The 16,206-nt window shown below is 34.8% G+C and overlaps 1 protein-coding gene across 1 annotated transcript in view; it reads right to left on the reverse strand.

Annotated features, from left to right (window-relative positions):
- WDR64 (WD repeat domain 64) overlaps nucleotides 1-16,206 on the reverse strand; it is a gene marked incomplete at both ends in the record, with an annotated part of 83,094 nt that overhangs the window by 45,636 nt on the left and 21,252 nt on the right. Inside the window, 2 exons of the mRNA XM_081039414.1 lie at nucleotides 4,415-4,554; nucleotides 9,558-9,637. Coding sequence (XP_080895540.1) covers nucleotides 4,415-4,554; nucleotides 9,558-9,637 — 220 coding nt within the window. The remainder of the gene's footprint in view (nucleotides 1-4,414; nucleotides 4,555-9,557; nucleotides 9,638-16,206) is intronic.

Genomic DNA, 16,206 nt, shown 5'->3' on the forward strand with positions numbered 1-16,206 from the left:
TCAGTATTTTTTATAATCCTTTGTATTTCTGTGGCGTCCATTATCACTTCTCCTATTTCGTTTCTGACTTTATTTATTTGGGTGCTCTCTGTTTTTCTCTTGGTTAGTCTTGTTAAAGGTTTATCAATTTTGTTTATCTTTTCAAAGAACCAGCTCTTGGTTTCATTGATCTTTAGTATTTTTTTTTTTTTTTTTTTTAGACCCTAAGTCTAGACTCTAGACTTCATTTATTTCCTCTCTGATCTTTATTATTTCCTTCCTCCTACTGTGGGCTTTGTTTGCTGTTCTTTCTCTAGTTCCTGTAAGTGTATTAGATTGTTTACATGAGGTTTTTCTTGTTTCTTGAGGTAGGCTTGTATTGCTATGATTTTCCCTTTTAGGGCTGCTTTCACTATGTCCCATAGATTTTGGGTAGTTTTATTTTCATTTTCATTTATCTCAAGGTATCTGTTGATTTCTTCCTTGAACTCATTGTTAACCCACTCATTGTTTCATAGCATTTTATTTAGCCTCCATGTGTTTGTGTGTGTTTCAGTTTTCTTCTTGTAATTGATTTCTAGTTTCATACCATTATGATCAGAAAAGACACTTGACATCATTTCAATCTTCTTACATTTATTGAGACTTGTTTTGTGGCCTAACATGTAGTCTATCTTGGAAAGTGCTCCACGTGCACTTGAAAAAAATATACATTCTGCTGCTCTGGTGTGGAATGCTCTAAAATAATCACTTAAATCCATCTAGTTTGTGTGTCATTTAAGGCCACTGTTTCCTTGTAGATTTTCTGTCTTGGTGGCTCTGTCCATTGGTGTCAATGTGTATTAAAGTCCCCTACTATGACTGTGTTACTGTCCATCTCTCCTTTTATGTCACTCAATATTTGCTTTATATATTTAGGTACTCCAATGTTGGGTGCATAGATGTTTACCAGGATTATATCCTCTTGTTGGATTGATCCCTATATCACTAGGTAAGGTCCTTTTTGTCTCTTATTACAGTCTTTGTTTTAAAGTCTATTTTCTCTGATATAAGTATTGCTATCCCAGCTTTTTTTCCCCCCATTTCCATCTGCATAAAATATATTTTTCCATACTTTTACTTTCAGTCTGTGTGTGTTTTTCGATCTGAGGCAGATCTCTTGTAGACAGCATATGCATGGGTCTTGTTTTCTTATCCATTCAGCCACTCTATGTCTTTTGATTGGCGCATTTAGTCCATTTACATTTAAAGTGATTATTGGTAGGTACATAGTTATTGCCATTCTATTATTTATATTTATGGTTTTCCTCCCTTCTTCTTAAAGAAGTCCTTTTAGCAATTCTTGTAATACTTGCTTGGTGGTGATGAACCTCTTTAGCTTTTCCTTGTCTAGGAAGCTCTTTATCTCTTCTTCAATTTGAAATGATAGCCTTGCTGGGTAGAGTAGTTTTAGGTGTAGGTCCTTGCTTTACATCACTGTGAGTATTTTATGCCAATCCCTTCCTTCCTGCAAAGTTTCTGTTGAGAAATCAGCTGATAATCGTATGGGAGCTCCATTGTAAGTAACTGGTTGCCTTTCTCTTGCTGCTCTTAGGATTCTCTTTTTGTCTTTAACCTTTTCCATTTTAATTATGATGTGTCCTGGTGTGGGTTATCTTGTTTGGGACTCTCTGTGCTTCCTGGACTTGTATATCTATTTCCTTTACCAAGTTAAAGAAGTTTTCAGTTATTATTTCTTCAAATACATTCTCAATCCTTTACTCTGTCTCTACTCCTCCTGTTAGCTCTACATAAGATGTTGTCCCAGAGGTTTCTTAAAATATTTTCATTTTTCAAAATTCTTTTTCTTTTTGTTGTTCCAATTGGGTGTTTTGTGCTACCTTGTCTTCCAAATTACTGATTCAATCCTTCACTTCATCTACTCTGCTATTGATTCCTTCTTCATTACAGGTATTATATTTTTTATTTATCACTGCTTCTTTTTATAGTTTTTATGTCTTTTTAAAAAATTTTAATGTTTACTATCTCTTTGTTGAGGTTCTCATTATGTTCCTTGAGCATCCTTAAAACAAGTGTTTTGAACTCAGTCTCTGGTTTATTGCTTGCCTCCTTTTCATTTATTTTTTTTTCTGGAGTTTTCTCCTGTTCTTTCATTTGGGACATGTTTCTTTGTTTCCTCACTTTGGCTGCCTCGCTGTGTTCATTTTTATGTATTAGGTAGATCTTCTATGTCTCTCAGTCTTCACTTGGTGGCCTTATGTAGACTGTATCCTGTATGGCCCAGAGGTGCAGTCTCCCTGATCACCTTTACTGTGAGCTCCCAGAGTGTACCTTGTAGGTGTTGTGTGTGCCTTCTTGTAGTGGAGACCTGATTGCCTTGGGCACATCAGTGGGTTGGAGTCAGTCTCAGACTAACTGGGTGTGAGGATTTGCCATGCCCATAGTTTATGAAGTGCAGTATGGCAGCAATAGTGCAAAGAACACTATTTTATATAGATCTTTAGCCACTTATCTGATTATTTTATTAGAATAAAGACTCAAAACTTTTTTCCAGCTTTATTCCTGACAGCGCTATATAAACATGTCCATGTTTTCTGCCCTCCCCTTCCTCCTTTTTTCCCCTACCAATTTGTTAAAATTTTTCATTTGTTTAAGAATATTATTTAAGATCAGGAGGATCACTTCTTAAATTATATAAATATCTAACCATTTTACTGTACACCTAAAACTAATATAATATTAAATGTCAACTGTAATTGAAAAAATATTTTTTAAAAAGGATATTATTCTAGTTTCTGTCACTTTTGTTGCATTTTTGCCCCCTGCCCCCCCATGCTGTCTGTCTTTAACCTTTTTTATGTGTATAAGGAGGCTGTCTGGGGTGGGGACAGATAATGGGATTGGCTATAGTTAGCTACTAGGTAGCTATGTGACCTTGTACAAAATATTTAGGTCTCATTTTTCTTTACATGTGCAAATATATATGATAAATACTTTATAGGGTTCTTATTAGCATCAAATGAGTTGTGTATACAAAATACTAAGCATAGTGCCAGGCACTTAGTAAGCATTTGATAAATGATAGCTATTATTATAGTTTACAGTAAGTTTAAATGTTTATGTAATCACATTAATTTTTCCTTTAGTCATAGGTGTTATGCTTAGAAATTGCACTAAGGGCTATGTGCATATTTGCCTGTATTTTCGTCAGGAAAATTCTAGGACTTCTATGGTTTTGTGTTTTACATTTAACATCTTTCACTCATATGGAATGTATTTTACTCTTTATTTTGATGATCTGATTACGTATTTGCCCCTCAAATAGTTAATCAGTTTTCTCAACATTTAATGAACAAAACCACCCTTTGCTCACCGATTTGAAATGCTACTTTTATCATCTATAGAATTCCCATACACACATGAACTAATTCTTGCATTTTCTATTTTGTTTCATAGATATATCTAACTATTCCTGCATTAACTACTGCTCTGTTTTATTTATTGTGGCTTTATAATATGTTTTAATGAACATCTGAAAGGGAAAGTGGCATTTTATAATTATATTTTCCAATGTTTCTAGGATATTCTTGTATATCGATATTTTTTACATTAACTTTAAACTTGGAAAACTGATATTTAAATAATCCTGAATCACATTAAATATATAGCTTAATTTGATAGAGAATATTTTACAACAGAATGTTCCCACATAGGAACATAGAATGTTCCTTTATTCATGTTCTTAAATGAAAATACCTCAGAAAAATTTCAGTTATCTTATACACATAATGAATATTGCATGCTAAGGTTATTTTTTAGATATTTCAAAATTTTTACCCTGCCATCCCTTTGACCATATTTTTCTTAACTGATTACCGCTCTTACATAGAAATTTATTTTTATAAATTGCTATTATAACTGGCCACGTTATTAAACTGACCTATTCTAAAAATTTACACTGATTTTATCAAAATTTTCGAGCAATCACATTATTTGCAAATATAATAATTTAGCCTTCTCATTTCTAACATTCATAATGTTTATTACATTGGTTAGAATGTTTTGAATACTATTTAGTGACAACAGCAATAACAGAAACCCTTATATTTTCTGTATTTAATAATGTTCCTGTCTGCAATGGGGAGGCCTCCTGGATTTTACTAGTGAGGATAGCATTGGCTCTCTTCCCTATGTTGTATTCTTGTTATTCTTGTCTTTAAAAATGTCCTTTCTCAAAAAAAAAAAAAAATCCTTTCTCACGCTGTAATCAACAGAAACAGAACAGTGGCTCATCATTTCATTCTCCACTTTAATGTTTTTTCTCAGTGACTATCAGCTATTTCAATCAAAAATTGTATGTGTTCCCGATTTTCCAATAATTGATTTTAAGGGGGAAAAAAGTTTTGTTTCATTTTTGTTGTTTTCTTTTTGTTACCTTTGCAGAGGAAAGGCTGATGACGAGTTGATCTTTCTCATTTGTTACGATCTCGGTGATACTGAACATATGCCCCACAAGTTTCCCCACTGGCTTGGTGCTGATATTGGGGTGCCACAACCGGAGCACTTTATCGTCTCCTGAAAAGGAGATGGAACAGTTACTCATTTTCTCAGGGATACAGGTGGTCACAGTTTAAAGAGCCTGTCTGTTACATAGTGATATCCTTCTTTTTCTTCTAATAGCAAATCACAGTCTGTTTCTTCCAGGATGCAGTCTGATTGACTTGCTAAGAGGCTAGCCTTCTTTGGAATCTGCTCCTTCTTGTCAAAGCTGTTTTGTTATAATTGTATTTACACATACAAATGTGAATTCTCATAAATATTTCATGAGTCCTTTTCTTGATTTAATACTTTCCTACTCATTAGTGTATTATTTATACTTATTTACTTCCCCAAAGTATTTAAGGCAGCTGTTCTTTGTTTTCATTCTTAAATTATGCAAATATTATAATAAAAAAGAAAGCAAAAGGATAGTTGCGCATAATCTATAGCATTATAACAAATCAATTGTTTTTGTTTTCCATTTTCCTGTCTAGCATGTATATTTGCATATATATATATATATATATATGCTTGTATATATCCATAAACATATATAATTTATATGTAGTTACTATCATTGCATAGATACTATTTTTTAATTGTTAAAATCATGCAGGTACATGGTAAAAGTATTTATATAATATAGAAGGGTACAATTTTTGTTTAAAAATTTTCTTTTCCCCCATAATCTCTAGTCCACTCCCAATAGAAAATTATTGTTAAATTTTTTTTCTGTCTTACAAATATACTTTTTATTTTCAGAGTTTAGAATAACACTTTTCCATTCATATTTATATACTTAAATTATTTTCAGGGAGTGCTGAGGAAGATTACTGTTTCTCAACAACTAAAAATCACTATCACTAATTTTTATCTTTGATACATACCTAAAATGCTATAAATGTTGACAAAATACAAAAATCACTATTTTAACATGTATTTTTAACAGGAAATTACAACGTGCAATATTGAATGCACAGAGAGACAGATCAAATTAAAATTTGTAGAGTGGGTTTGCCATTTTGTTATTATATATAGATTGAAAGGAAAGTTGCTTTCTTTTTCTTTCCATCTTTATTGAGATATAACTGATATACAACATTGTGTAAGTTTAAGTGCACTGTGATTATTTGATATTTGTATACTATGTTGTGAAGTGATTACCATGATACGGTTAGTTAACATATCCATCACTTACCATAGCTACCGATTTTTTGTGATGAGTACTTTTAAGATTTACTCTTTGCAACTTTTAATTACAAAATACAGTGTTGTTAACTAATCACCATGTTGTATATTAGATCCTCAGAACTTATTCACCTTATAACTGAACAATTTATGCCCTTTTGAAAATATAAATCTTATATATTTAATGTAATTAAAATAAGAAAACATAATTAACATAATATATACCTACTATTTGTTTTTACATTTATGGAAGTCCACAGACTCATGTCTTCATAATTATCATTTTAGTTGCTATATTACAATGTCTTAACCATTTCCCATTGATAAATGGTTCTGCTAATTCTAGTTTTTCACTTTATTTGGCAACACTGCAATAGTCGTTTTATTTGTGTGGTCTTTTTCTTCTTTTGGATTATTTACTGAGGATGAATTCCCAAGTGTGGGACCACTATGTGAAGGGCTATCAATATTTTTATGGCTTTAAAACATATTGTTAGCTTACTTTCCAAAACGGCTGTACCAAATTCCAAGGCCATAAACTATATATATGAACATACCAGTTTCATCAAACCCTGGATATTATCCAGGGTTTAGCACATGGATATTATCATGATTTAAAATATATGCAATTTTTATAGATTTAAAATGATAGTTTAATTAAATTTATATAATAGCTAATGCTAAATATTTTCTCCCATGTGTATCTGCTAATTGTACCTCCTCCTGTGAATTATTTGACCATATCCTTTTACTTACCCATGATCTCTTAGAATTCTGATATTAATAATTGAAAGTTAATAAAAATTTAATTATTACAGACACACACACACACACACACACACAGTTTTATCATAAAGACTGGCTAACTGCTCACCAAAATCATATTATCTCTTACTGGATACACAGCTAGACTACATTTTCCAGATTCCCTTGCAGTTAGGTGTGGTCAGATTACTGACATTAAGCCAGTGAACTATGAGAATTGATTTTAGATTTTACATGACTAAAAAAAAAAATGCATTTCCATTGTATTTCAGTCATTATACATTTGGGGGCTTCGTTGTCATAGCAGCTAGCATTACCTGAACTAGTGCATAGTTGTTATCGAATTGGTTTTTTTGGAGTAATCTAAACTATATATAATAGTTTACAAAATGTAGAATATTTTTAAGATATGGTATATTTTATTTCACAAATAATTAAATGTCGTCTTGTAACTAGAGTCATAAAAATATCAAAAGATTTCAAGTTGGGACCCTAGAAGTTAAATAATCCAACTCTCATATATAACAAAAGACAGAAACTAACTCCTAAAGATTAAGTGATTTTAATTAAATGATTTAATTTAATGATTTAAATGTGATTTGTCTAGAATCACATATCAGAAAATGGTATCACATTAAGAATATTATAATGCATTCTTAAACATCTTATTTATTATGAAACACCCTTTAGGAAAAAAAGACCCTTTAGGAAAAAAAGATGTATAATAGCATTGTTACCTGTTACAATTTATATATAAGCTAAATTATAAAGAGTCACAATTTACATATAAAATATCTGAAATTCAGCATGATCATTTTAGTTAATCAGGTAGCATATATTTTGCCACCCACAGGATGAATTTGCTGCTGTATACTGAATTTTTTATGTAAATATATTTATCCAGAACCAGTCAGATATGGAAGAGAATTAGGAGACTTGATAGTTGGATATTGAGAAGCCAGACAAATGTGATAGACACAAATGCTTCCGTAATTCTATGATTATTTTCTTGGGCCCATGTAAAAGGAACGTACTATTTTCTCTACCCTTTTCTTTTTCTCCTTTGAGTATTTCAATCTATCCTTAAAATCTCAGCATAGTTGTCCTTCCAAGAATATTTCAGAATGTCTTCATAGTCTTCAAAACAGAGTGCCCTGCTTATACGCCCCTACTCCTATCATCTTTTGTAATTGACTGTTTATTTATCTGGACCATTCTTGTTTATTACGGTATCTCTAGTGTATAAGCTACAGTAAAAGTTCAACAAGTATTTATTGAACCACTTCCATAACTTCAGTGTTGAGTTGATGTATCTTAGCTCAAAGGTTTAACTATCAGTTCGCAAAACAGTGGGAAAACATGTATCTAAACAAAAAATAAACTTGTATTGAATGTTCACCTGACTTCTTTGATAAGGTCAGCTATTTTATTTCAGAGGTTCTTAGGTCCTGGAGTGTTATTACAGGCAGGCTGAAAAAACTCAGGGCACAGGTGACTCTTGGTTTCTATTTCTCAGGCAATTGCTATTAATTGAATTATGCACCTCTCCTACCCCTCCAAATTAATATGTTGAATCCCTAACCCCCAGGGTGATGGTATTTGGAGATGGAGCCTTTGAGAGATAATTGGCTCAAATGAGGTCACGAGACGGAGACCCTGATGATGAACTCAGTGCCCTTATAAGAAGAGGCATCAAGGACCTTGTTCTCTCTCTGCCATGTGACACAATAGTGGGCAAACGGTCATGTGAAAGCCAGGAAGAGAGCCCTTACTAGAAATCGACCTTGCTGGCATCTTGATCTTGAACTTCTATTCTAGAACTTATTAATCCCCAATATCATTCTGTCTCCAGGTTTTAAGAATAATTTATTTCCCATGTCTTTGAGACTGGTTCTTTCTTTTCTTTTTTCACGGCACCTCCAATAATTCAGACCCTCACCATCTCACTCCTGAGTTCTGTAGCAACCTCCTAAATGGAATCTCAGATTTCATTTTATTTCAACAAAACCTCCAGATATCTGTCAAAGTAATTTTGCATATGTGTTATAAATGGATGGAATTAGTAATTATTGAGAACCTACTATGTACCAGGTATACATTATCTCAATCTAAACACAACCATAGGAGGTAGGTGTTTTTTTGTTGTATTAGTATTATTATTAGCAATTTTTGTTGAGCACTTATTATGTGGAAGACACCGTGCTAAGTACTTTATTTGAATTTGTTTAATTCTTATAATAACCTTATAAGTAGGTATTATTATCAGCTCCACTTTACAGATGAGAGTGAGCTTAGAAGAGTTAAATAACCCGCCCAAGGTCATACAACTTGCTAGTAAGAGAGCCAGAATTTGTATCTAGATGGCATGACTCCACAGCCCAGGCTCAAAGCCATCCTACTGTAGTAGAACCCCAGTGGAACAAATGAGGAATCTGAGGCTCAAAGAATATTCCAGGCCTCCACTTTTCCCCGACTTCTTATAGCAGCATCTTCCCCTTACTCTCATCAGATGACCTGGTTTCCTATCTACTAGCCAACTTCACCCTTAAATGTTGGTATTCTTCAAGGCTCTATCCCTGGCCCTCTTCTCTATTAACTCTAAACCATGAGCTATTGACTTTTTCGGTCATGGACCCCTTTGGCAATTTGATAGAATTTTGGACTTTCTTTCCAGAAAAGTGCACATAAACACACAAGTATCATTCAGCTTTAGGGAGCTATGTGACTCCTCTGAAGCCCACATATTGGTCCCAGGTGAGGAACACATGCCCTCACACATTGAAATAAGTTCTAGATAAAGATCTAAAGGTAAAATATAAAACAAAACCATAGAAAACAATAGTAAAATACAGAAGAATTTGTTTCACATATTCTTGGGCTAGGGAAGGCCTTTCTACATATGCCATCAAATCCAGAAGTCACAAAGAAAAAGCCTGACAGATTTGACTTTATATAAACTTTTAAATTCTCTAAAAGGTTTATCCAGTGGTAAAATTCTATAACTTTATGAATATTTTATGACTATGTTAATTAAGGAGAGCACTGCAAAGTAGAAAATCTTTGTGCAACATAAACTGTTCTCTTACCTCCAGTGACAATCACATTTGCTTTTATACAGTAACAAAAAGTGTTTGCTCCTCGTGGCATGGAAAATTCTCTGACAGGCCTGGGAAACACAAATTTGAAGTAAACCTTATATATTTTTCTTTATGAAGCTAATTCCAATTTGTAAATAGATTATGTTCAATAGGCTCATTTCTCATTGGTTATAAAATCCATTTACCCACAGAAAGTATGTGATTATTAAATCCTCACTGACCTGCAGAATCCATAATATTTACTCCATATTGTGGTGATATTAGCACAGTACTTTGTATTGTTTCTACTTAAGAAAAAAAATACAGCCCTCCACCTTTGTTCCGTGCTTGTTGCTGGGACTAAGGATGGGCGGAGATACATCATGTTTTAATCAGAAAGGACACTGGTTGGCTAAGTGAGTCCATTTGGTAGCACATATGCCAGGGACACATTTGGACACTTTCTCCTCTCTCACCACTCACATCCAACTTTCTATCAAGTCCTGTTGATTTTGCCTCTAAAAAATACCTGAAATCTCACTTCTTCCCATTCCCACCTCAGTATCTTGGTTCAACCCTCCATCCTCTCTTACCAGAACAACTGTAATAAACTGCTAACTTCTCAGTTTCCACTATAGCCCATTCTTCTTTCCCCTTTCCTACCCAAGTCATGCTACAGTCAGAGTGATCTGCGTAAAACATGAATTAGATCCTGTCATTCTCTCCAGTGGCTTCCCGAAGCTCTAAGAGGAGCCAGATTCCTTCATCAGGCTTACATGACCCACGTAGTCCTTGTCACCTTTCTGGGCTCATCCCATGCCCTCCTCTTCCCCCACTTCATGATCCAGCCATGCTACTCTCATCAACCTCTTTTCTGGCTGCACGTTGCTTTTTCCTCCTCAAGAGCTTCTGCACAAGCCAAAGATGTTCTTCTCCCAGAGCCTTAACCACATAAACACCCATCTTCCTACAGGTGTCAGCTTAAATGTGACTTTCTCATAAAGGCCTTTGCTGGATTCCACCCTCCCTCCCACAACAACTAAATAATGTCTTTTGTATTATTTTTATCTCCTAGTACCATGTTATTTTCTCTTAAGGAATATAGCATATCTATCATAAAATTTTAGTATATATGTTGGCTCATGTCATCTATTCTGTAATAAAATGTAGATACCATGGGACTTTGAATATAGAAGACTCCCAATAAATATTTGAACACCCTGAAGGGACAAACACCTAGTTGACAATACCATTTTCCAGAGTCACATAGATCAGAAATGTATTGATTCTGGGAAGTTACCTCTGGATTTTTTTCCTGGGACTCTTGATATAGTAGCACTTTTGAAAAAGAAACATCTTTCAAGAAGTTTTTCAAAATATGAAAAGAAAACCAAACAAACAAAACACTCTACTGTCAAAAGACCCTGCCTGAAGTACAGCAGACTTCAGCTCAGTTTTCTTTCCTGTTGTTACACATGTGCAAGCTCTCATCTAGAGAGGGAAGCCGGGTCATCAGATGGAAGGTCAAGAGGGGACTCCATGGGGACACATGTTACATGATTGGGGTTGTCTACTGAATGTAAGATGATACCCAGACATGAAGGCATTCCAGGGGGATTGTGTGCTTGCTAAAAACAAGGCCCATTGAGCAAGCAGTGTGTCCTTCTGTCTTTTCTCCCCTTGGTCCTGGAGGAAGTTGTTGGGAGTGAGGGTAGCGGACAAGGAAGAAAGCATTTTTAGTTTCTTCTTGATGATGTGAAGTAAGAAATTTCGGGATGCCTCAGGTAAAGGCATCTTTTTCAAAGTGGTCCTCCCTCTGGATTATCAGGTGTCATTCCAAAAGGGCAATAGAGAATGCCATGGAAAACTCTAGATGAGGAGTTGGCAAACCTTTGCTTTAAGGAACAAGATAATAAATATTTTAGACTTTCCCCTACAGTCTCTGTTGTCACAGTTACTCAGCTCTGTTGTTGTAGCATGAAAACAGCCCTAGATAATACATAAATGAGAAAGCATGGCTGTGTTCCCATACTACTTTTTGAGCAAAAAATTGGAATTTCATATACATTTTATAGGTCATGATATATTATTTTTCTTTTGATTTTTTCCAACCATTTAAAAATGTAAAAGCTATTCTTAGTTTGCAGATGTTACAAAAACAGATGGATTTGGCCCCTGGGGTTTTCTGTCTCCTGTTCCAGATGCAGAAACATGAAGCCCAAAGCAATACAGGTCTATAATTGCTCCACCTATTGTCTTCAGTATTCAAATTCTGCTTTTCTTTAAAATACTTTTCAGTATCTTCATTAAGGAAACAAAAAGAGGCACTTAAAACATTTATTGAGCACTATGTGCCCAAAATTAAGTCAGGTACTTTCTGTGCCGTTAACTTAGGTCAATTTCAGAAGACTATAAGGTTCACTCCCACTTAAAGATGATAAAATTGAGGCTAAGAAGCGCTAAATGCTAATATGTTCAATGGTCATAAAACTAGTGCTAGGACAAAACCCAGTTCTGTCTGGATCCAGAACAGCCCTACTGAGGACATTATACCCTTTCTGATATTATAATCTGCCTCTGAGTTGGGCAACCGATAAAAAGCAATGCCCAGTAGTGATCAGCTCATTTCTTCGAAATTGTCAAGCTCTCGAAGGGTTCAAGGTTCAAACAGGCCAACAGGCTTTACATGGCATAATTAATTGCAGGTGCTCGTTTTCTTGCTGGTACAAAACTCTGTCTGTGAAATTATCATACAAAATGATAACCAGAATAATAATCATTTTTGAAATAGAAATTTTCTACACTTGATCTTAGCCAAAAGGCCGAGAAGTGATTGAAATAGAAATTTTCTGAGATAAGTATTTTTTCCAGCCTTCTCAGGAGCTGTGCTGGCTCCCATTTTAATAGCTGGCTGGTTACATATTACTATAAATGCAGTTTCATCTGGTTCAGCTGAAGACTCATTCTAGGAAATTACAGAAATAGGAATATGCTGAATCTAGGGATGGAGTGGACCCGACTCCCCTCCTACTCGGATAATTCTCCAATGGCACTGGTGGTTCAGGAAAACATGATCACACTGAATCACTGAGAACTCACTTTAGCTTCTAGATTTACAAGGACATTGGCCCAAAGAAGTGGTTGAAAAGCTTAGTCAGAATCTGACTGAATAGATCAATGACCATCATTTGCTGAGGTGGCCTGAGTGTTTTTATTTTACAGTTTCCTGACTCCCTTGGACTGAATGTATCATCAGCCAAATTCCAAGAGATACGGAAAAATACTAGGAAGCTCAAAACTGGGCTCAAAGACAAACTCCTGACAATTGCAGAACCAATGCTTTTCAGAGCAAAGCAGAAAGTACGGGCTAGTTGAAAAAATAAATCCTTCTAGATAATCGAAGTGTTTACAACTACTAAGTACCACATCTATGGAACACTATGGAGAGTAGGAATTTAAATGCCCTGCAATACTATTACATAAATTAAAAATACATACAAGCATATATTTTGAAGGAAACATATAAACAAAAGGATATATTAAACCCAATACAATGCTTGCCTGTAAGTGTGTGTGTGTGTGTGTGTGTGTGTGTGTGTGTGTGTGTGTGAAAATGGAATGGGATACAAGGGTTAAAAGGAATAAAATAAGAGTGTGAGAGAGTAACGAATGCATTCTGCTCCTGCAGTTACTCCACCAAAACACAAACAAACAAACAAAACCATTAGCTTTGCCTAGAATCATGATAGTTGAAGGGCATATTTTCCCTGACAAAAAGGTTATCCAATCTGAATGAGATACAAAAGACTACTACCTCACTGAAAACCACTTAATTAGCAGATCCTAATGCTTGGGAAAAGGTATATTGGCCCTACAACTTGTTCCCAAAGGAAAGATTCGTGCCTTTCCTTCTCTCCAGTATTGGAGTATTTATTATGACTGTGAATTTTGACAGCATATGGAAATCAAAGTACTTTAAAAATCCATTCTTTATGAAAGAACTCAAATGTCTATAACAAATAATCATACTTTCAGTTGTTACAGCATTCTACAATTTTCAAACACTTTCACCCATCTCGGCTTATTTGAGCAGCACAAATATCCTGTGAGTTAAGAAAGTTGGTATTATGTTATTCCCATTCATAAATGAGATTATTTGGGTTCAGATATAACATGCCCAAAGCCACTTGGAGGATCAATAGGTGGCTGAAATGACTCACTTGCTCCCTCACACACTTATTCCTTCACTTATATTCCCTCTGTCTTAGTAAATAGCACAGCCATGCGAACGGTCCTCAACCAGAAACCAGGCAGCCTTGTCCTGCTCTAACGCTTCTCCTAGACATTTGCATGATTTGCTCTTCACGTCATCAGACCTCAGCTCAAATGTTACCTCCTTAGATCAGCATCTCGTGACTATCCCGTCAGAGCTACTGCCTCCCATCCCTCTCTGTCCCATAACCCTACTGCACTTCCATCGCATCCTTATATTGTGTGTTTGATTCTTTATTATACGTCTCTCCTACTAGAATATGAGCTCCAGGAGAGGAGAGAGTTAATTTCTTTTATATATAACCTTGTAGCACTTCTTAGAACACTTTTTGGTCTATAATAGGCACACAATAAATAGTGTTGAGAGTGAAAAATGAAACTTAGATTCCTCTTTCCTTTATTGCTCTCATCCAGTAGGTCGCCAATTCTTCTAAGTTATATAAGAATCTGTTCTCTCTCCATCCTTACTTCCACTGGTTAAGCGAAAACTTCCAACACTTGTTTTCTAAACGAGTACCATGTTTCCCAGTGGTCTCCCTCTCTTCAATTTACCTTTTCCCCTCTTCATTCTACACCTGGCTGCTAAGGTGATCTGTCAAAGCACATATTTTACCACTCTCCTGTCTAAAGCATTCAAAGGCTTACCGTAGCTTGCAGCTTAAAATGTGAACGCTTTAGTGTGGTATGCAGGTCTTTTCATGTTTGGTGCATCTGGCCTCATCTTTCCCAGCTCTTCTCCCTTTCTGTACTCCAATCATATTGACCCACTTACAGTTTCTAGTACTCACTATCTTCTTTTCCACTTCCTTACCTTTGTAAATGCCATTTCTTTAATGTGACTATTTATCCACTCCACTCCCACTCAATTACTTTTTTCCTATCCTGTAGTGTGATGGTACGTGCTTAATATTCAGCCGGGGCCAGGGCAGTGGGGGGTGCGGAAGTGTCACTGGCTTACAGCATTTGCTGTTTTCCATGGTACATATAGTCCTACCATGGCTGATATCAAACTAGCAATGTGAGATTTCTGAACACGTAGTTGGGAAGAGATATACAGTTGTATATCTTTATATAGTATTTCTATGTTCTTGAGGACGTAATACCCTCAAAAACATAGGTAATAGTAAAATGTAGTAAAATAAATAGGAAGTGATGAGTTTTAAGTATTTATTGCCTTTGTTTTTAATATAATTGACTTGTGAGCTTTGTAATTTACTTTTTAATGATGGCAGTGTTTAAACAAGTTTGACAAATTCCTGAAATCTTAGCAGTCATGCTAAGCTCTCATGAGCTGATAGGATCTGGCTCCAGCATTATACTGATTTTCTGTTTGTATTTCCTGTCTTCCACTTAGATCTTAAACATTTAAAGGCAAAGGTCATAACTTAAACATATTTGTATCATCCTCAGTTCTTAACACATGGTGAGTTAGTAAATATTTGTTGAATAATTGATACACTCTGGGTTAAAGGCTGAACTACATGACCTGTATAGCTTTCTGGTTGCCATATTGACTGTTAGAATTACCCTGGTAAGTGTACTGGAAACAGTTGTGCTGCTAAAAATATGATAGTACATTTTTGTATCCTGGAGATGACAATCCTTTTTCTGGTTGTTGAGTAGAATATATATCTTCTATAGGACCACAAGGGCATATTATATTTGCATATGCTTTTGCAGTGTTTATTTATGGTTATAAATGTAATAAAAATATAAAAATATAAATCATGAATTGCCAACATAATCTAAGATCAAATTAAAAGTAAAGTTGCATCTATTTCTTAGTTAAATATTTCAGAAATGCACTCCTTTAAAGGGCCAGACTGTAATTACTAGCAGTTAATTATGTTACAAAAACTAAGTGAAACTCTGCAATTAATTATGCCATACAAATGATATTTGTGAAATCAGATCTGGTGTTAAGAAATGAAATTGTTTTTAAATTGCCGTAAAAAAAGTTTTTAATTCACTTCTTAGTGCAATTTGTTACATGCTAAGATAAACGTTTTCATCTTTTTCTAAATAAGGGAAAAATATGTGTCCATTGTTAGGACTGAGCGCTGACTTCCAAATGTTTTACATGCCAAACTGGAAACGGGAAGTTTCAAGCATTTTTAAAAGACAGCTTTATTGAGGTATAATTTATAGACAATAATAAAATTCACTCATTTGTAAGTCTATAACTCGATTATTTTTAGTAAACTTACAGGGTTGGATAGCAATCACCCCAATAAGCTTTAGAACATTTTTACCACTCCAGAAAGTTCCCTTTGCCCACTCGGGACCCCTGCTCCCACCAGCACTGCTAGGTATCCACTGATCTACTTTCTGTCTCTATGAATTTGCCTTTTCTGGACTTGTTAGACAAATGGAATCATTCAATATG

The sequence above is a fragment of the Rhinolophus hipposideros genome (assembly GCF_964194185.1).
Source record: "Rhinolophus hipposideros genome assembly, chromosome: 26".
NCBI lineage: Eukaryota > Metazoa > Chordata > Mammalia > Chiroptera > Rhinolophidae > Rhinolophus > Rhinolophus hipposideros.